At 38.9% G+C, this 22,971-nt stretch overlaps 1 protein-coding gene across 6 annotated transcripts in view; it reads right to left on the bottom strand.

Moving 5' to 3' along the window:
- The window catches only part of fcho2 (FCH and mu domain containing endocytic adaptor 2), a 195,385-nt gene that overhangs the window by 46,910 nt on the left and 125,504 nt on the right, over positions 1-22,971 (bottom strand). For 4 of the 6 annotated variants that reach the window (XM_080189245.1, XM_080189246.1, XM_080189247.1 and 1 more), the window contains 4 exons: positions 19,621-19,663; positions 15,480-15,574; positions 8,132-8,188; positions 1,992-2,471 (listed from right to left, as the gene is read on the bottom strand). In XM_080189245.1, the coding sequence (XP_080045371.1) occupies positions 1,992-2,471; positions 8,132-8,188; positions 15,480-15,574; positions 19,621-19,663 (675 nt within the window). The remainder of the gene's footprint in view (positions 1-1,991; positions 2,472-8,131; positions 8,189-15,479; positions 15,575-19,620; positions 19,664-22,971) is intronic. The other 2 variants (XM_080189249.1, XM_080189250.1) reach the window with 1 other exon arrangement.

Raw genomic sequence — 22,971 nt, 5'->3', positions numbered from 1 at the left:
GCAACTGGATGTGACAACTATGCCTAGCGTATCAGCACTTAATCAGATGGAATCTTCTTTACGTGAAAAATGGCATAACAAGTTCCAGCTCACTGTGCCTCCATGATTTAGCATTTATTTATTTGTAAAATTCATGAGGGAAGTACAGATTTTTTAACTGAAACCTTGAAAAGATTTAAGCAAAATACTGTGGATGCTGGAATCTGAAACAAACGCAGAAAATGCTGGAAAAGCTCAGCAGGCCTGACAGCATTTGTAGAGTGAGAATACAGCCAATGTTTTGAGTCTGGATGACCCTTCGTCAGAACTAAGAAAATCAGACGAGATTTATACTGAGGGTGAGGAGTAGGGCTGGAATTGAACAAAGGCGTTTTTAGGTGTTCAGATCACCAACAACCTGTCCTGGTCTATGCTGACACAATCGTTAAGAAAGCTCACCAATGCATCTACTTTCTTAGAAAACTAAGGAAATTTAGCATGTCTGCTAAGACTCTCACCAATTTTTACAGATGCACTGTAGAAAGCATTCTTTCTGGTTGTATCACTGCTTGGCACAGTACCAGCTCTGTCCAAGACCATAAGAAATTATAAAGGGTTGTGAGCGAAGCCCAGTCCATCATTCGAACCAGCCTCCCGCCTATTGATATTGTCTACACATCTCGCTGCCTTGGAAAAGCAGCCAGCATAACTAGGGACCCCACGCACTCCGGACATACTTTCTTCCATCTTCTTCTGTTGGGAAGAGGATACAAAAGTCTGAGGACACGTACCAACCAAGGCCAACTTTTTCCATGCTGCCATTAGACTTTTGAATGGACCTAATGTTATGTTAAGTTGATCTTTCTCTACACCCCAGCTATGACTGTACCACTAAATTCTGCACTTTTTCCTTTACTTCTTTATGTATGGTATGCTTTGTCTGTGTAGCACACAAGAAACAATACTTTTCATTGTATATTAATACATGTAACATTAATAAATCAAATCAAAATGATGATGAAGAAGGCTGAGAAAAGTTCTAAAAATGTCCTTAAGAAATCAGAATTCACATTCACACATTCTGATCATTTAATGGACACTTTTAGCATCTTTCTCAGCCTTCTTCATCATTATTTGCATTTCCTTTGTCCAATTACAGCGCCCTCACCCCCCACCTTCATAGTATAAATCTCCTCTGATTTTCTTTGCTCTTAGCTCTGACAAAGGTTAATCCAGACTCAAAAGGTTGGCTGTATTTTCTCCCCATAGATGCTGTCAGGCCCGCTGAGGTTTTCCAGCATTTTCTGTTTTTGTTCTTGAAAAGATTTGTTCTGCAGTACCAGCATCAAAGGTCTACTTCCAACTAACAAACATCCTGGTCTGAAATGAATTGTATACAGTGCGATTTGAATGTCAGCATTCCTTGGAAAATATGTTACTGAGACCATCAAAATGTAGTTTGCTGATGACACAGCTAATTTAGAAAAATCTGGATCCCAACATTCTTGCTAAATTTAAAACATATTGTACCACCATTAACTACCTCTGCTGCCTTACATTTCTTCCACTATTTTAACGGTGCTCAAACATAATGTGACTTTTGACTTCCAAGTTGTAAACTATTGGTCCTTTTAATGAACTAATTTCCATTACAAACTCATCGTCAGTTTAAGACCTTCATGTACATAATCTGATCCCAAATATCAATAAGGATAGAAGTTTGCAAATCATACCAATTGATTGTCACAACTAGAATGCTGTCTTTAGTAACTCAGCCTTAAAGTTAGAAAATTTGCAGTTTACACAGATGTAGATTGGCTCAGTCAGTGCAATCACATATGTATAAGACGAATACATAGATGGATAATTTGATCACCTAAAGAAATCTTTCTCGTTGGTTCAGAGAAATTTACTTTAACTACTTCATTTGAAAACACAATACTTTTTGTTAATCGAAGACGTTCTCAGTCAGAATATCAAGCACAATGTTGTATAAATCATGCTTGCCATACCATTATTCAAACGAGTAACCATAGGTGTTAAACTAACATCCATTGGCTGAGCTGCAGAAAAGGGAAAACGTTCTGATCCACTGTCATTCTCTTCAAAGGATAATTTCTTGTTGCCTGTAAAATCACTCTGAAGGTCACTTTGGTCATCAAAAGTGCTGCTGGAAGACGAGAACTGAAAAGAGGCCACAGGAGGATTGGAGTTTGGTGAAGTTTTAATTTGTGTTTGTTCCTTCAGCTCTGAGTTTAAAGGTTTTCTTGGACTTAGTTCATCATTAAATGAAATCCACTGGGTCCGTGTAGTAGGAATATAAGTAGGACCATTTAAGGTCTCTAAAATTGCGGCTATACTAAAACCTGAGCCAGGACTAGAACTCTTAGACTCACAGCTTGGCTGGTGCTTCACTGAGGACTCATATTCTACACCCCATGGTGAAATAGGACTTGAGAAAGTTGAGCTCCCTTCATGCCATGTTAATTCAGCTAAAGGAAAAGGAAAAATTGAAAGCTTGGGAAATATATGCATTAAGAAGGTGTGTAATATTAACTTAGCCACATGAATAATCATTGTAAGGTTCTTTCACAACCTTTATGAAAAAATAATCTACAAGTGGGCTTCAGGAGGTGTTGAACAAAGTTCAGGACTAAACAATTTATGGAAGGCTGATATATGTTTTTTTTAAACATACAAATATATAAATTTAATAAATCAAAATATTAGTTGCAGCACATCAAGCTGGGAATAGGTTTAGAGGCAACTTAGTCAGTTATCCAATTTAAATAAAGATGATGGTATTAAACTATTATTTCACACCTTTGGCAGTTAGCTAACAAAACAATCACACAGCAAAATACATTCCTTTAAGATTCAAAACACTAATCACAACAAATGACAACAAGAAATGGCAGAGTAACTTGAGAGTGCCTTAATAGAGTGAAAGTCAGTAAATTAAATAAAAATGAACACCAGGGCTGTCCTCAGCATCTCATTATACTTCTAATATTCCCATATTACACTGGCAGTCCATTCTGAAGCTGTTTTGCTGACATCAATTGACGATTAGTTGAAGTGTTAGATTAGTTGTGTGCTGTCAAGGGAAGTAGAATTTCACTAGAGCTAAAGATGTAGCACGATGTACCACTTTTGGCTTTCCAATTATTCATTTGAATTTATAATTCCTTCAGGAAAATCAAAGTAAAAATTATGGTCAAGCATCTCTTGAACACAATGAAAAGAAACAATTTAGTAATGTGGGGGCTAAGTAGAAAGAGTATCTACATGTTGTGCTTTTGACTGCTCTTCCGAAATGTTTCTGCAACATTTTTCCCATTTGCATCAATTAATTTCTAGTTTTCCCTAAATCTGCACAGTGAGCTCACTTTAAATGTAAAGTTCCTCCTTCAAAAGATGACAATTCAGGATGTAAATTTCAGAGTCGACTCACCTGAATGGGCTTGAGAAAAAATCAGAAGTATGTTCCTTAAAGCTACAGGTTTCTGTTTCCAAAGTCTCTTTGTCTATAATGACGTGTAGTAATTTGAAATAACTTTCATAATAAGCAAAGTTTCAGATTAAAAATAAGCAAGGTGATAAATACAAGATAACTGCTAAGATTTTCCAGTTCCCCTCAGTGTATTTTCCAGCAGTCCGCCATTGGCTGGCAGCAGGATTTTTTGTTCCCAACAATGTCTGTGGGGTTTTGTAAGCCCTGGACCTTCCAACATTGGGGGCGGGTGAGAGGGTTTCATTTGCTATTGGTATGACCAGAAAATCCTGCCGGCAGGAAAGGGTCATAAAATTTCAGCCCATGTTTTCTGGTATTGTGGTAGACATTCAGTTATTTTTAGCAATTAAAACAAAGAATAATATTTTGAAATAAATGCAAACTATTTGTGCAATAGAAATTAATTCAAAGTTATATTAAAATAGCAGTGCGTGCATATTTCTACATGGTAACTTGACCAGGTCAACAGATCATACATATTTAAGAACATAAGGAGCAGGAGTAAGCCATGTGGCCCTTTGAACTTGCTCCAGCATTCAATAAGATTATGGCTGATCTTTTCTTGGACTCAGCTCCACTTACCCACCCGCTCACCATAATCCTCAATTCCTTTATAGTTCAAAAATCTAACTGTCTTTGCCTTAAAAACATTCAACAAGGTAGCCTCAATTGCTTCACTGGGCAGGGAATTCCACAGATTCACAATCCCTTTGGGTGAAGAAGCTCCTTCTCAACTCAATCCTAAACATGCTCCCCCTTATTTTGAGGTTACGCCCTCTAGTTCTAGTTTCACCTGCCAGTGGAAACAATCTACCTACTCCTATCTTATCTATTCGCTTGAAAATTTTATATGTTTCTATAAGATCCCCCTCATTCTTCTAAATTCCAATGAGTATAGTCCCAGTCTACTCAGTCTATCTTCATAAGCCAATCCTCTCAACAACGGAATCAACTAGTGAATTTCCTCTGCAGCCCCTCCAGTGCCAGGATATCCTTTCTCAAGGAGACCAAAACTGTACAAGGTACTCCAGGTGTGGCCTCACCAGAACCGTATACAGCTGCAACATAAACTCCCTGTTTTTAAACTCCATCCTTCTCTACAAATTTTCATTTGCTTTCTTAATTACCTGCTACACCTACAAACCAGCCATTTGCAATTCATGCACACGGACATCCAGGTCCCTCTGCACAGCAGCATGCTGCAATTTTTTACCATTTAAATAACAGTCCATTTTGCTGTTATTCCTAGCAAAACGATGACCTACATTTACCAACATTGTACTCCATCTGCCAGACTCTTGCCCACTCACTTAAACTATCTATATCCCTCTGCTCACTCTGCTCTACCGCTCATCTCAGTGTCATCTGCAAACTTTGATACACTACACTTGGCCCCCAACTCCAAATCATCTATGTAAATTATAAAGAATTGCGGTCCCAACAGTACATAGTGAACTGGGTGATCAGGAAATAATTGGGAGCTGCAGAAGACCAAAGTATGAATTAATGGGAACATTATTCCAGGAGATTTAACAGTACGCAATAAAAAAATCTAAATTACACGTGTTGCTATTTACCTCCAGATATATTAATAGCATTTCTACAACTCCCTAAATGGCCAGAGGCTCTTCGTATGGGTGTCTTCCATACATACATTGGGCATACAGTGATTCATGACCAACATGCCTTGGTCACCATGAGATAGGCAAGATCAATAACACCTTCTTGAGTTTCATGCCATGAATAAACTCTGTGTCATCAATATCTTCTTTGAGGGCAGCCATCATTACAAGTTATCATGGTGTTACCCAAGGTTTAGATATTGGCACCTTGTAGATCTAGTCATCAAGAAAAGGCACAATCTTCCCAGTGTGATACAAACTTTTATTGTGTTGTACAAAAACAAGTGATAGAGGAGACTAAAAACTACAGGGTCATCTTACTCCTCAGCGTCACAGGTCAGGCCTTTTCTAAGTAATGGTTAAAAAATCTCCATCTACTTATAGACCGGGTGTACCCGGAAGCACAGTGCAGTTTGTGTGTCAGCAAACCTACTATAGACGTGACCTTCTCCATTGGCTAGATACAAAAGAATCATTGGGAACAGATTATACCTCTTTGCTTTAATTTCGTAGATCTCACTAAGATATTCAATGCATTACAGAATTCTGAAAGATTCTGGGGAAAACTGGTGGTTCGCTAAAGCTCCTCCAACTCATCTGCTCTTTCCATGAGAACATGCACTGCGCTGTACAGTTTGATGACTCCACTTCTGACAGTTTCAGAATGGAGTGAAACAGAATTGTGTCCTAGCCCTCATTCTGTTTGGTATCTCCTTTATATACCTGACCGTTGCCTTCCTTGCATATGTGGAAAGAGTCTATATGCCTACTTAGTCAGACAGCAAATTCTGCAACCAATCAAGATTGAAAACAAAGGTAAAACGCATCATGTCCTGATCAGAGAACTCCTTGATATTGATGGCACTGCATGAGTCACTCACACAGAGACTCAGCTACAAAGGCCTGCGTTCTCAGCACCTTATTGAACGGATGACTTAAGCTATCAAAAGAAACTCAGCAATTTCCATCTTCACTGTCTGAAGCATATTAATGGTGTGTACTGACAGGAAAATATCACAAATCTGGCAGTCTTTTCAAAAGCAGAGCTCCCTAGTTTTTTCTGGCTCCCATCAAACAGAGAGAGCTTCATTGGCTGTGGCATGTCCATAAGATGGAAGGCAATCACATACCAAAGAATTTTATACAGGTGAGATAGCCAGAGCATCAGTAGGACACCCAAAGCAAACAATGATAATTGCACTTGAGAGCTGATGACCAAGGAAAATGGTCTTGTCGCTGGTATATACCACCATGATGACCAATAACCATAGCAGTTTGGCAATAGACAGAAATACTGAAAACATCAAGCTGCAATGATACCTGGCAGCCTCATGTTCAGCCCTGTGGCTGAATCTGCCTCTGAGGGACTGGCTTCTTATGCCATCAGCAAAGATGTGCCATAAGAAGACACACCAATGGTTTGCTTGCTGCATGTACATCATCTTTTATAGAGGCAAAGATAATGGCAGTCTCCAGATATACAATCAGCCAGGACACAGAATTTAACAGCAAGGAGAATATAACATCTCTTAGCACGAATATCACTGGGGCATAGATTTAAATTATTTTGCAGGAGGACTGGGAAACACCTGCTCATCCGGAGCATAGTGGGGATCTGGAACATACTGCTTGAATGGCTGGCAGAGAGAAAAACCATCACTGCATTTAAAAAGTGCAGTACAATTTTTGTTATCCAGCATGCTCATGGAATAGGTGGTGCTGGTTATTCAAAAACACCAGTTAACAAGGATTTACCATGGCATGGTTTCATTTTTGTTTAGTAAGTTTTCAATGTAAGTGCATCAGAGTCCTTATATGTTTCTTTCTCTCCCCCACCCCTCATGTGCGAGTGAGGTGAGGTAGTCAGGTGCACCTTGTCTAAGACATGGCCTGTTCTGGCTCTGCAACACGTAGGCAGCAGCAATGGGCTCTTTAAAGAGTCCCAAACTCCAGAGAGAGTGAACGCTTACAGAGACTTTGACGTAGATTTGGAATGGTATGTGTATTTCTTTATGATACTGGCTCTATAAAGACTACAGCAGAAACTGAAGAAAGAAAGTTCAAGATGGGCCAATTCTACAAATTCTGGTTAGCAGTGAATTGTGGTTTGTATAGTATCAGATAACAGAAATCTTACTCGACTTGGGTTTGCACTTGGAAGTACCACTACCTACAGAGGTACAAACCCAAGATGTGGAATGTGGAATCAGCCTGAGTAGATTATTTTTCGCTGGCTGTGGCACAATAGACTAAAATAGCCCCCTTCCATGCCATAATTTTTCTACGTTTCTATATATTGTGCAGCTCTATGCCAATTAATAGATTTATAAATTGGGTCAACTGCAGAAGGAAATTTCCTTCAAAGCATTTAGCAACCTAGTAACAGCAACTGAGTCATATTAATAGCATGTTGATTTAATTGAAACTCAGTTAACAGGAAGCAATATACAAGTGTGTTCTTCAATTATCAATTTAGTTGAAATAATGCAGAGATATGAAGTGTCAAATATTCCCGTCAAGGTTGACTAACAAAATGTGATGCTTTTTTCTTAAATGTACTGTACAGCCCTGGAATTCATGAAATACCATGATACAAATTTCTATGTCATGTATATGTAAAACTAAATTGGTTTTAAAAGAAATAGAAGTACTCTATTTTTTCCAAGATACGATTTGCACATTATGCATGCCAATCAGCAAGGTGGTATTATTTCACAATTATTTACATCATCTTTCATGTTAAATGCAGCAGCTTTTGAGCAGTCTCAATGTGTGGTAAATTTGAAAAACTTAATTTGAGATTACTCAGGCACTTCTTACTGAAGATACCTCAACAAGATACCTGAAAAAAATTCCAAAGCTTTGTAGCTTAGTGACATGCATTGCAGTTGTGTTGCTTCAATAATAGCCTGGTTACTGGTCTCCAATTTCCCTTTATAAAACCACTTTGCTGGATAATACATCACAAAAACACATGTCCAGTAGTTCAGTTTTTCAATAAACTTTTGTTATTTACCTGAAGCAAGCACCGTGTGCACCTCAGAAGTATTACTGACTGGAAGGAAAGGAAAAGCTAGGAACAAGGTTAAGAAAAACAAGAAGAAAGACGAAAGCAAAAGTAATTAATGAAATATACTATAGATGCGAGCTTGGTTAATTTTAAAATCCAGTGCTAAAGCAAGTTTTAAACTTTTAAAGTGTAGGACAAAGTGCATTATTCACATTTTTCATCAAGAACTACCCTGTTCTTAACATATGGATGATACTGAATAATGTAGGTTAGATGGGCTTTAGATTGGTTTCACAGGTCAACGCAACATCGAGGCCCTCATAAAACTGCACACAGTAACCTTCATGTATGGTATAAATTATTTCTTTATACTTGTCTCACCATTATTAACAAAATATAAAGTTTTATTGACCTTTTTCCGTTGTTTTATTTAAGTATACTTTCACTCTCAGAATTTCCAGAAAACGTACTAGAGCCTAGTACAGAATTGGGAGGAAATAATGACAAAAATTATATATTCTATTCTTGTGGCACACTAAAATTTCCCAGGCCATTTCACTGCTCCAGTGAAACTTCTGCAGAAGTTGCAATAAATGAATTTTAGCAGCTCTTTTCCAGCTCAACGCAATAGGAATTTGCTAGTTTTATTGCCATTTGTAAACGCGCTGATAAATAATAGAATGAAAGGACTCTTGACAACTAGCTAACAAATTGTAACATTAAAATAAAATCAGCCCAGAATTTAATTTTCTCAAATGACACCAAAAGTCATTTAAAATTAATTCACAAATTAACAATTAAGTCACAAAAACCATCCACTTTTGCTAATGTTTTGATATTGGCCTCTGATCTATTTAAAGCTCAATCTATCGATTATTTTGTTTAAAATGTCACAAAACTGTTCTCTTAGGCACCAAAACAAATTCAATCTCTCCCTTCAACTTTGTGGAGATGGTGAATGCAGTTTGCAAACAAATTGAAGAACAGTTGAGCTTCGACTCAGTTGCTGCATGGCTGATGTTCGTTCGTTCTTCAGAAGCATCCCCAACACAGCATGTTTTAACTGGTATTGCTTGAAAGACATACCAAGGTTATCATCAATTTACAAACCCCGATTCGTGCACCCAGAAAGCTGCCACTGTTGTGCCTACTTGACAACTGTGGAGTATAGTTTTCACAGATCTAGTCAGCAAAAAGCCAGGTGCAGAGATTTGCTATCTGCTTTCAGAATAGAAATTGCTAGGAGGAGATATAGTACTTACTGTTACAACCAGTGATGGTACTAGTCAATTGCATCTTCAACTTAACTTCACCTCCTTCCATATATTTTAACATGGAGTAACAGAGATTGTGACATGGAGACAGGCACCATGTGATACAACATTGCGTCACTTTATTGAGGCCCTTTCAATTGCAACATTATAACCTTTACTTACGCATATTTTTCACTCTTACCATCATACCTCCCTGCAGTTTTGGTCTCCATATCTAAGGGTATACTTACATCAGAAATGGTATTATTGAGCTTTGTTAGATTAGTTTCAGGGATGAGAGTTAATTTATGATGAGAGACTGAGTAAATTAGGTACATAATCTCTCAAGTTTACACGAAAGCCTGGAAATCTCATTGAATCAAAAAGTCTGAGGAATACAGAAGTCTGAGGACACGTTACAACCGACTGAAGAACAGTTTCTTCCCTGCTACTTCTGAATGGTCCTACCTCTTAGTGAGTTGATCTTTCTCTAAATCCTAGCTATCCTAGTAACACTACATTCTGCAATCTCTCCTGTCCTTCTCTATGTACAATATACTTTGTCTGTTTAGTGTGCAAGAAACAACACTTTTCACTGTATTCTAATATACGTGACAATAACAAATCAAATCAAGACAATATTCTGAAGGGGCTGAGAGCTTGCTCCCCTGCCTAGAACACAGGGCACAGTGCCAGGATAAGGATTGAGATGAGGAAAAATGTCTTCACTTAAAGAGCTCTCAATCTTTCGAACTGTCTATCCAAGAGGGTTGGAAGCTCCTCATATGATTCTTTTGTTGAGAATATAGAAAAGCCTGAGCTAGACAGATTCTTGGTCTCTCAGAGGTCAAAGGAAATGGGAGCAGGCCGAGAAATTTAGTTGAGGCAAAAGTTCAACTATTGAAATACTGAATGGAGGAACAGGCTTGAGGGGCCTACTCCTGTTCTTATTTTGGATGTTACATTCTTGCATCTGCCCAAATTTGCAAATGGATCTACAAATAATTATACTGGTTGATCAACAAAATTGGATTACCATTAGCCCACCATCATTTTCTTGATGCCAGCACCAGTTCTTAATCAGATTGAACTAATATAATCAATAGATAGAAAAATGTCCAATTTTACCTATACATTGATTTTAAAGAATCATAGAACCCTACAGTGCAGAAAGAGGTCCTTTGGCCCATCGAGCCTGCACCGACCACAATCCCACCCAGGCCCTACCCCCATACCCCTACATATTTTACCCACAAATCTCTCTAACGTACACATTCCGGGATACTAAGGGGCAATTTTAACACGGCCAATCAACCTAACCTGCACACGTTTGGACTGCGGGAGGAAACCGGAGAACCCGGACGAAACACATGCAGACACGAGGAGAATGTGCAAACTCCACACAGTGACCCGAGCTGGGAATTGAACCCATGTCCCTGGAGCTGTGAAGCAACAGTGCTAACCACTGAGCCACCATGCCGTGATTTTAAGTTTGCTACTGGACATGATCTTCTGGTCCTGCCCACTCTGGGACCAGAAATTCCCACATAAGGTCAGCAAAACCTTTACTTGTTCATTGAATTCTTCGTCGTGTCTGCAAAAATTTCTACAGTGGCAAGACCAGAAGATTTAGGCCTGCATGTTTACTTAAATTGATATTCTCTTGGCACCCACCTCACTTGCTGCTTCTTAGACTTTCCTTAAAACATCTCCATTCATTTGATCATTTTTGTTGCTGCTCTTTGCATCCTCCTTGATTCTTGCATGAATTTTTTATAGCACAGTAACCAAGCCTATCTATATATTCCAGATCTGATCTGACCTTTGCAATGTGCAGGCTTAGCATAAAGTTTATAGATTGGTTCTCCATTAGTTTAATGTTACAAAGTCCTTAACTGCTTCTTTGCATTGTTGATACATTGACCTATGATTCCCTATATTTCAAAGTCTCACAATTGTTTCATTCGTTTCATATTCATGTTGCCCAATATGTCATACTTTGTATTTATTTGTGATAAATTCAATCTGCCTTTTGTCTATCCAATAGTACAACTGATCGAAATTATTTTGCAAATTGCTATTAAATTTTTTGCCACTACTTTTAGACTTGACAAGTTACAACTGGTCTGGCATGCAGATTAGAATAAGAAATAAATACAAATACTAATATAAGACGTTGGAGCAAGGATGGGTCATTCAGCAACTCCAGTCTGCTTAACCATTCAATAAGATCATGGCTAATCTGGTTGTGGCCTCAACTCCAATTTCCAGTCTTCCCCTTTTACTCTTAACTCCCTGGTAGATCTTAAAATCTGTCTAACCCAGCCATGAATATATTCAATCATCCAGCCTCCACTGCTCTCTGGGGTAGAGAATTCTAATTCCATTCCATAGTGTCAGCGTGGTCTTGCCCAGGCGTTGTACATCAGCAAGACCATGCAGACGTGACAACAACAGATGAACAGATACTGCACACCATCACCGGGCAGGAATGTTCCCTTCCTCCAAGGAACACTTCAGCAGTCAAGGGCATTCAGTCCCCAATCTTCAGGTAAGCGTTCTCCAAAGCAGCCTTTAAGACACACAACAACACAGATTCACCAAGCAGAAACTTATAACCAAATTCCGCATGCATGAGTATGGCCTCAACCGGGATTTTGGGTTCATGTCACACTACATGTAACCCCCACTATTTCGTCTGGGCTTGCAAAATCCGACAATCTGTCCTGGCATGAGACAATTCACACCTCTTTAACCAGTGATTATCCCTCTCTCCACTCGCGTTGTCTGTATCTGTATTACCTGTACAGACTACTTGTCTGATTACCTGTAAAGACTAATTGTGCCTCTGTCTATATATGCCGTGTTTATGAACCCACCTCTCCACTCAACTGATGAAGGAGCAGCACTCAAAGGCTTAGGATTCCAAATAAATCTGTTGGCCGTTAACCTGATGTTGTCAGACCTTTCATTGTATACTTCCTTGTCAAATTACTCCTTCCAGTGCATCACCTCACACTTCTCAGGGTTAAGTTCCACCTGCCACATATCCGCCCATTTGACCATCTCATCTATATCTTCCTGAAACCCAAGACACTCAATCTCACTGTTAGCCACCCAGCCAATCTTTGTGTCATCAGCAAACTTATTGATCCTACCCCCCCACATAGTCACCTATGTCATTTATATAAATGATGAACAGTAGGGGGCCCAGCACGGATTCCTGTGGTACACCACTGGTCACTGGCGTCCAGTTACCTATGCAGTTACCTATCATCAACGTCTATCTCCTTCCGCTAGGCCAATTATGAATCCACCTTATCAGATCACCCTGTATCCTACGTGCATTTGCCTTCTTAATAAGCCTTTGCTGAAATCCATGTAAACTACGTCAACCGCACTACCCTCATTTACACACTTGGTTACATGATCAAAAACTTCAATCAAATTTGTTAAGCATGACCTCTGTCTGACAAAACCATGCTGACTATCCCTAATCAAATCTTGCCTCTCCAAATGGAAATAGATTCTCTCCTTCAGAATCTTCTGCAGTAGTTTTCTAATCACAGACTTGAGATTCACTGGTCTGTAGTTCCTTGGCTTGTCTCTACAGGTCCCCAGTGGCCTGGAAGGAATTAAAAATTTGGGTCAGAGCCCCTGCAATTTCCTCCGTTGCCTCCCACAACAGATTGGGACACAATTCATCTGGACCTGGAGATTTTAAGCCCACCAATACCTATGATAATTTGCTCTAGAACCTCAGTGTCTCTCTCCGAGTTCCATAACTGCCTCCTCATTCACGTGGGTAAAGACAGATGTAAAATATTCGTTTAACACACTACCAATATCTTCTGCCTTCACCCACATTTGATGTAAATATTTGGTATCAGATTTACATTAATATTGGGAAAGGAGAAGCCCTCACACGGAAAACTGCTAGATCTTTGTGGGCCATCTTCTTCAAAGTCAGTGATGAACATTGTTACTTCAATGTTTACATAAAATCTAGCCCAATCTTCAAGTTTCTTGGCACATTCAAAAGGAAAGTTCAAGACTTAGCTTAAGTCTTGCTTCAAATTTCACACACTGTCGGCAGACAACCTTCAAGTAATTGATACTGAAATGCTGAATTAGCCTTGCACTTGAAAAACATTAATGCACTCAAAGTACCTTTGTCTGACTCCCAAAGCACAGCAACTCGCTTCTTTAGATCATAGGCTACTTAAAGCACAAGCTTTAGAAGTAACCAATGTCCTGAGCATTTTGGCTGGTGTAAGAGCAGAGCTGAGTCATTGGTGCCCGCTCTAAACACAACTGACAACTACAATACTTCACTCTTAAAAAACTCATAGAGATGTGGGTACTGTTTAAAACTCTGGTGCTCAATCTCGAAATTATTTCCTCAGATTTCCAAATCCAATTTCAAATTCAACAAATTAAAATATATCAAAGAATGAAGACAAACTAATTATAGTGAAGTTTAGAACAATGTGTTCAATCTCAGCGTCTGTATGATTTACACAGCTTATGAGTCTACAATGAAATGTATTTAGCATCCTCAGTAGTGTTTATCCACACATTTGCTATATCAGGATCTTTCTTTGATCCAAGAATATCCTATTCCATCAATGATCTGATATCAGTGTTAAAACTTAACTTATTACATGCCAAATTTTAGTATGGTTTTTCTCCTACTGTTATTTCCAACACCCTGTTCTACTGCCAGCAGATGAAAGTTGTACTCCTGAGGCATCTTTCTTACCCAAATGAAGAGGGGCACACAAAGTAAAGCATGGAGCACAAATACATTTTTGGCTCAAATTAGGACCATATGAAGAGCTGAAGAAAATAAACATTTCCATTTAACAGCGCATGGATTTCTAAAACAGTATTTTATTTAAGTATGTATGCAAGTGCCAAATAATCTGATATTTAAGAACTCCATGCAGGTCAGCTGTGATTCAAGAGACTTTCCACCTATCCAAAATAAAGTAACTCAATCCAACATACACAAAAAAGTTTGTCTGATATTTTTATTGGTGCAACCTATTTCACAAATCTTTCAAACTGGTTCCAGATAATCTCAAATTGGGGATATGGGTCACATCAGTTTGCTTTTCATTGCAACTTGTAATATTTGGAAAGATGCTCTGCCCCTCCATTTCTACTCATTTTCAACTGGCCTCAAATGTAAATGGATTGGATTGTAATGCACTGAAGTCATGATCCACCATTTTTAGAGAAGTGGTGAATCCGTGGTATTGTCACTGGACGAGTAATCCAGAGGCCCAGTGTAATGATTTGTGGACCGGGGTTTGAATCCCACCATAGCAGATGGTGGAATTTGAATTCAATAAAAATCAGGAATTAAAAGCCTAACGATGGCCATGAAACCCATATTGATTGTTGGAAACAACTCATTTGGTTCACTAATGTCCTTTAGGGAAGGAAATCTGCCATCCTTATCTGGGCAAGCCTACACGTGGCTCCAATCCCACAGCAATCTTAAATGATCTTTGGGAATGGCCGAGCAAATCACTCAGTTCAAGGGCACTTTGGAATGAGCAATAAAAGCTGGCCCAGCCAGCGAAGCCCACAACCCCATACCAAATAAAAACTCTAAAATAATTTATAGATTGCATTTATTTTATCCACAATTTATAGAATTATTCTTTAAATACATGTATTTGAATTCCTTAACTTAAATGTAGAATACTTCCAAAACGGAGTTTCAAAAGTTAACAATTACCTTGTCTCTTCTGCATTTTGTTAAATTAACAGTAGCTAAAATTTCTCACTTTTTAAATTAAAATCAAATTACAACTTCAAAGAGAAAATCTCTCAAGAAAACTGGGTTTAATATAAACAGAATATTGTCACTTGTCAATGATATATTACTTATGCACTGAAATGAAAAAAAAAGCAAATATTTAATTATTTTATCATTATTTTATCAACATGACAAACTGATGGTAACATCATATTAGTGTGGAAACAAAATAACATTCACAAAAACCATTCTCAGCTTGAAAGTGTCATGTATAGTATTACTCCACTTAAATAATTACACTATTGAGCAACATTAGAAAGTAAATACTCACCTGATGAAGTCGTTGATGTGGATGAAGATGAGGAATCAAGTGGAGGTCCAAAAAGTGGATCCAGTGAAAACAAGTCATTATTGACTCTTTTGGCACTATGAATAAAATGGAAAATTTTAATTTATTGCACTATTCTATTAGTTAGTCATTGCTTTCTGGAGTTAATTAATCCTGATAACTCTGTTTTAATGTCTATATAAAAACTTCCATCCTTAATCATTTCATGGATGATTGGTAACATTTCATGAAAATAGGTCCAGAAGGAGAGATGGGGTTGTTTAATACTCCCATCAGCATGTCTGAAGGCAGGGGTACATTTGATCCTGCAGATTTCCACTAGCTACTACTTACCTGTAAAAATCCAGCCCATAGGAAAGATAAACCATGTTTCATTCACTATTTAAGTTTTACACGTGTAGAGCACACTTTTCAGCCAAATGCTTCATCGTAAATATGCAAGCGCAGTTTAGTTATGCAATTATATTTTTATGAAACCTTATCATAAATGTCAAAGTCTGATTGTGCAATATATGCATAGAAATACTTTGAGTAGAGTCACTTAAGTAGGCAAATATAAGTGCCAATATTTGCACATAAAATCTCATTAAAAATCAGTGATTAATTAGTTAATTGTTTTGATATTGAAATGTTGATCAGAAATTTTGTCCATTCCAGTGATGAAATGTTAACGAGGAGAACAGTAAATATCTATGGCTTTATTGTGAAAAAGTGTGAGGGAGTTTTTAATGTTTCATGAGCAACTGAAACTAGTCAACAGAGCCTTGGTTTCTTGTCTCAAAATGCTATCTTCAACAATGCAGCACTCTTCACACTCCTAAAATGTTAACTTAGATTGTGAGTTCAAAAAATGAAATTTCAACAAACAGTTTTCAGACTGTTGGGTCTGTAATCACTGAACCCAATAGAGACTATAAACATCATGGAAAACTTTTCAGTTACATTAACATGCAAGTTTAAAGGAAGAAAATGACACCAGAATCTTGGTACCTCCCTTTTGTGGATTCAGAGATACGTTACTTAAAAAGATTGCACTCCATAAACCTCCTCTACCTTTTTATGACTGATAAATACTATTCAGATTCAAAAACATCCACTGCACATAAAACAATAAGATGACAAAGAGCCACTTAACCGTTATTGCAAATATTAATGATTTTTTTTATGGCCTTGGCATGTAGGCAAAGCTGAATTCACTATCTATCCTTGGGAGCCTTGAAAATATGCTGGTAGCTGGACTTGCTAAAATGGTGTTAGATAGAAGACCCCACCAGCTCTGGTTTCTTCCTGCTCCCCCAAGTCCAGGAGAATGCCCCCGTCATCCCTGATGGAGCTTGCCACTTCGCAGAAGTCATGCACTAATATGTTGTGTACAGTTCTTTCAAGAAACTTACAAATCCTTGAGAGACAAACTGTGACCAGTAATTACTCACTAAATGCTCAGGAAATCCAAATCTACTAAAGATTTCTCTAAAATGTTGGCCTCCTGTCAATCCTGCAAAATGGTCATCGATATGGGATAGATGGTATTATTGACCCACAGTATTGTATTTAGAACAACTTTGAGGTCTCTGCAAATCCATATGGGACCATCCTTTTAAATAACTGATATGGTTGGTGTAGTCCATTCACTAATATTACAGGTTCCAAGACTCCAGTCTTCACCAGACAATCCAAGCCAGCCTCTACTTTTGGCCTAATAGCATAGGGGTACCAACCAGCATTTCCCTTGACTCCCTTCTTTAATCTTCAATTTAATTGTGATGTCTTTCATTTTTCCCATTTCTCCATCAAACATGCTGTTGTGGTTCTTGAGAATTTGTGTAAGGCCTTATTCTGCACTAATCAGGTTGACTTTGGCCCAATTTAGTCAAATCTTTTCTAACCATGTTTGATCCGCCAATGTTGAATAATTGCCCTTTATTACAGAATCCCTACAGTGTAGAAAGAGACCATTTAGTTTGTTGGATATACATGGAATCTCTGAAAGAACATCCCACCCAGGCCCTCCTCATCTGCCCTATCCTTAACCACAGTAAAAAGTCTGACAACACCAGGTTTTAGTCCAACCGATTTATTTGATAGTAAACTCACAAGCTTTCGGGTTAGCCCCTTCGTCAGGTGAATGGAGAGTTCTGGCCTCAGACAGAGCATTTAAAGCACAGACAGTTTAGAGATTACTGATTAGAATGCGAATCTTTACACCTAACCTGCTGTTCAAGTCCTGAAGTGGCTGACAATGTGTGTGGAAGGAGCACTGATCACAGGTTAAAGAGATGTGTATTGTCTCCAGACAGTACAGTAAGTGAGGTTTTGCAAACCCAGGCAAGTCACGGGGGTTACAGATAGTGCGACATGAACCCAAGATCCCTGTTGAGACTGCATGGTCTTGGGGAGACCATGCAGACGCTACGACAACGGATGAATGAACATCGCTCGACAATCACCAGGCAAGACTGTTCCCTTCCTGTTGGCGAACACTTCAGTGGTCACGGGCATTCAGCCTCTGACCTTCGGGTAAGCATTCTCCAAGGCGGCCTTCACGACACACGACAGCGCAGAGTCGCTGAACAGAGACTGATAGCCAAGTTCCGCACACATGACGACGGTCTCAACAGGGATCTTGGGTTCATGTCGCACTATCTGTAACCCCCGTGACTCGCCTGGGTTTGCAAAACCTCACTTACTGTACTGTCTGGAGACAATACACATCTCTTTAACCTGTGATCAGTGCTCCTTCCACACACATTGTCAGCCACTTCAGGACTTGAACAGCAGGTTAGGTGTAAAGATTCGCATTCTAATCAGTAATCTCTAAACTGTCTGTGCTTTACATGCTCTGTCTGAGGCCAGAACTCTCCATTCACCTGACGAAGGGGCTAACCCGAAAGCTTGTGAGTTTACTATCAAATAAATCGGTTGGACTAAAACCTGGTGTTGTCAGACTTTTTACTGTGTTTACTCCAGTCCAACGCCGGCATATCCACATCATGACTATTATCCTGTAACCCCATACGTTTGCTAAGGTCAATCCACCTAACCTACACATCCTTGGAGACTAAGGGGCAATTGAGCATGATCAATCCACCTAACACATCTAGGGATCCCCTGCACATCAAGGGATTTTCACAGTAACTTCATTGCAGTGTTAATATAAGCCTACATGTGGCACCAATAATAAGTAAAAATAAAAATATTTGGACTATAGGAGGAAAGCAGAGCACCCAGAGGAAAACCACACAGACATGGGGAGAACATGCAAACTCCATATAGGCAGTCACACAAGGCCAGAACTCAATAACAGAATGGCCTACTTCTGCTCCTACATCTCTGGTCTTCTAGGTTATAAAACTGAAAATGCTCGAAATACTCAGCAGGTCTGGCAGCTTCTGTGGAGAAGGAAACAGGGTTAATGTTTCATCAGTTGTGATGACAGACCTGAAAAGTTAACCCTGTTTCTCCCTCCATAGATACTGCCAGACCTGCTGAGTAGCTTCAGCATTTTTGGTTTTTATTTCAGATTTCCTGCAGTATTTTGCTTTTGCATTAGTATTTACATTCATTGCCACTTCTCTTCTAGGAATACCCACCTCTGCTCTTGAAGATACTATGTTGAATTTCTTCACAACATGCTAAAGATTTTAATAAGTTATCACTATAAAAATAAATACATTTTTTGTAGCCAACATCTCACATTTTTAAGTTGGAAAGGAAATTAAGAAAACGAGGTAACGTACCGACATCTGGCTGATGCAAGTGATAAATCTCAGAATTATTAAAATTAATAATTAATCTTATTGTAACATATTTAAGATCACTAGTACAGCTAAAAGAATAATAGTTCACTAAATATAGCTTAAATATTTGCAATTACAATTGATTTTATTATACCGCTGAGCCAAAATAAAAGTGGGGAAAATTTAATATTTTGAAAAGTCTAATAAGCTGCAATTAATGATCACAACAGCAAATGGGTTCTAGAATGTCAGCTACCAATACAATTGAGGAAACAGGGTTGATATTAATTTCTAACACGACTGCCCTTTAGCCGACCCCACTTTGAGTTCCTCTCCAAGTGTACGTAAAGTTACCAAACATTCTATTTAAAACTTTAGTCACTTACTCAGGTGATGGAACACATGATCTTGACCGAACCAGCTCTTCACCTTGTAGAAGGGAGACAAAGGGGGAAAAATAATATTGAAAGTTAACCCAAGTATTTGAATATAACGGGCTTCTAAAATCTTTCCAGCAAAAGAATGATCCTCAAACATTTCTAATCATTTCACGTTAACTTGTCAATCTTTTTTAAAATTCATTCCTCATTGTTCATGATATTGTAACTGTAGGAAAATGTTTTCAGCAAATATTTCTCCAAATCATTCACTCTGTATTATAGAATTTTGCAGCACAGGAAGAGACTATTCAGTCCAGCATGTCTGTGCCAGTCCTTTGAAAGTGCTAACAATCAATCCCACTTCCCTGCTCTTCTGCCTGCAAATTTTTCTTTTCAAGTATAAAAATAATTATATTTCCAAATTTACCACTGTATCAGCTTCCTTTACGGCAGTGCATTCCAAATCTTAACAGTCTACATAAAATAAATTCTCATCTTCCCTGTAGATGTAGCTTTAACAATTGCTCTTTAGTAATGTTAACACAGCTGTCAATGTTGTATTAATTTGTATTATAGATAGTTGTTAATCTTCAGGTATAAATATTAAAGGACAAAGCATGTTAAACCAAAAAATATCCTCAAAGATGGTATCTATCTATACAATTCTGCAATAGGTACCAAAAGCAAAACGTGCTGAACTGTATTAGTATCTAACTTGCAGGTATCTTTTCTTCCCATCAACTTTACTATTCAATTCATAGATTTCACAGCACATAAACAAACCACTGGGTCCAAGAATCCATGCCAGTGCTTATTCTACAGACAGAAGAGAATTCTAAAGATTAACGATCCCAAGAAATTACCCTGCATCTCCACTTTAAGTGACCTCATTGTTTTAAGATTTCAGTGTTTGATGCAGTCAGTACATGTAATACCAAAATAAATACTAACCCCAAAACACAATGTTGAAAACGTATTGGTATTTATTGTTACTGCACATATGGTGGGAATGTGTACTGCCACTACATTTCAGAAACTAGAAACATTTTAGAGATCTGTGAGTAAACTAAAGAGAAAGATTTACATTTCAGATATAACCCTCATTCAAAACTGAATGTTCCAAAATAAGCAAACATTTTGTTTGTGGGGAAAGGATATTATTTATTTAGCCCTACTAAACGGCTTAATCTCTCAGTTTTCTGATCTTTCCAAATTGCAACATCTTCCCCTTATAGAAGCTGTTGCTTATTTCCAACATTCTCTATTTTTATTTCTGACTGCCAGATTGCAAAGTTCTCCTCTAATTTTATGTCAGGACTCCTCTGTGCAAAGCTATTTCTAAATTCACATACCTCCCCACCTTTCCTCCAAGTCCTGCACCCTTTATGGATGGATGGATGGATTGTTTCCTGGTCATTGGCTTATGTGTAGTCAGCATAAAAGCGAGGCAAGATCTGTGCTCTCCTATCTCCCAGGGTCAGTCTTTCCCCCAGTTACAGCGAGAACCTGGGGTGGAGGGTGATGCATGAAGCAATTCCGCACAACCGTAGGATTCACTGGTTCATGGGCTCCAAAGCTTGTCCCTTCTGTGGCCTTGTGGAGTCCGTGGACCATGTCTAAGTTTTGTGTCTTAGGTTGCACACCCTTTCTGTTTTCTTGAAGAACCTTTTATTAACGTTTTGTTTGCACTTCAGTCCAACATTCCTAATCTGCGGACATCTGGTGCAGAGAGGGGAGGGTCGGGATGGTGACCTCCTCATGAACCTGCTCCCGGGCCTGGCGAAGCGCACCATTTACAGGTCCAGCAGCGGGCAATCAAGGGGGTTGTCCACCCTGATTGTCTGCCCCTCTACCGCACTACGTTCGTGGCCAGGTGTCCCTGGAGAGGGAGCATGCAGTGTCCATGGACGCAGTTGACACCTTCCGCACCCATTATGCACCACAGGGGCTGGGGTATATTATTGACCCTAATAATCACGTTTTAATTTGATGTTTTCAAGCTTCCTTTGTACTTGGATTTTGTTTGGGTTGTTCCCCTTCCTTTTGGGGAGCTGCCCCTTTTACTTTGTCCTGATTTAACTTGAGTTTGTTTATTTGGTTTGACCTTAAAAAGGCCAACATCTGTGAGTACCTAAAAGAGGCCCAGGGTCAGTCTCTTCTCAACTGGACCAGCTGCTCCCCTTCAACCACTCCTGCTTCAAATTAAACTGACCTGGTTGATTAGACAACTAATCAATCAAATGCCTGCCTCAACAACAGCCGAAACCTATTGAATGGGTTAGATTATGACTGATAAATGTCAGGGCCAAAGAGTGGCCATAGCCAATCAAGGCCCTGCCTCCTTCTCCCATGCACAAACAGAATCGACCAATCATTGCAGGGTTTTGGAGGCACCAGGGCAATTGATGGACAATGGTTGAAAAGTGCTTGGGAGGCAATAAAGAAATGAAGTGGAAATGGTGCAGAAGGTGGAACGAGAGAGCAATCAGCTTCATCAGCTAGAGGAGTCCATTACAGTCACAATATAATGGCCAAGGAGAGCCCTGGGGTTAGGAATGTTTGAGCAACAGACATTGTTCATCCTCGAAGACAGTGGGTGAGACCAAATAATCGGCCTGTACCTGTTGTAACAAGTGTGAGATTGCTGAAAACAAATGGTGAGTTCCCAGTACTATTTTCGACAAAGTCACCTAACACAGGCAGCCAGGGGCAGGTAGATGGCACACACATCCTCTTCTGCCTGAATCAATAATAAGTCTGTACCCTTTCTCTCTAGGAATTCAGAGCTCCATTTGCTCTTTTTAAAATGCTTAAAGCACAATATATTTCAAATACACCTCTTTAGAGGTGGGGCTCAGAAAAAAATTAAAAGTACTTAATTCCATAATCCCAAAGTAAGAAGTTTGCAAAATGGCTGAAATTTCTCGTTCTTGTCATACTATTATACTTTCATGCTGACTTTTTGAGATTCATGTGCAAAGATACCCAGGTCACTTTGTATCACAGCATCTGTAGTCTTCCTCCTTTTAAATACTATTCTGCTTTTCTATTTTTCCTGCTAAAGTGAACAACTTCACATTTTCCCACCTATACTTCATCTGCCAAATTTTTGCCCACTCACTTAACCTTTTTATATCATTTTGCTGTCTCTTTGTATTGTCCTTGCAACTTGCTTTCCCACCTACCTTTGTATCATCAGCAAATTTGACTTAAAACATGACTCCAGATTCACAGTATTGTAACTGACGCTTAACTGCCCTCTGCAGTAGCACAGCAAGCCACTCGATTAAGGGCAATTAGGGCTGGTCTTGCCAGTGAAGCCCAAATTCCATGACTGAATAAAAAGACCTTCTACCT

The sequence above is a fragment of the Carcharhinus amblyrhynchos genome, chromosome 5 (assembly GCF_965287045.1).
Source record: "Carcharhinus amblyrhynchos chromosome 5, sCarAmb.v2.hapA, whole genome shotgun sequence".
NCBI lineage: Eukaryota > Metazoa > Chordata > Chondrichthyes > Carcharhiniformes > Carcharhinidae > Carcharhinus > Carcharhinus amblyrhynchos.
The sequence above is the reverse complement of the archived record's forward strand: the minus strand, read 5'-3'. Positions and strand labels throughout refer to the sequence as shown.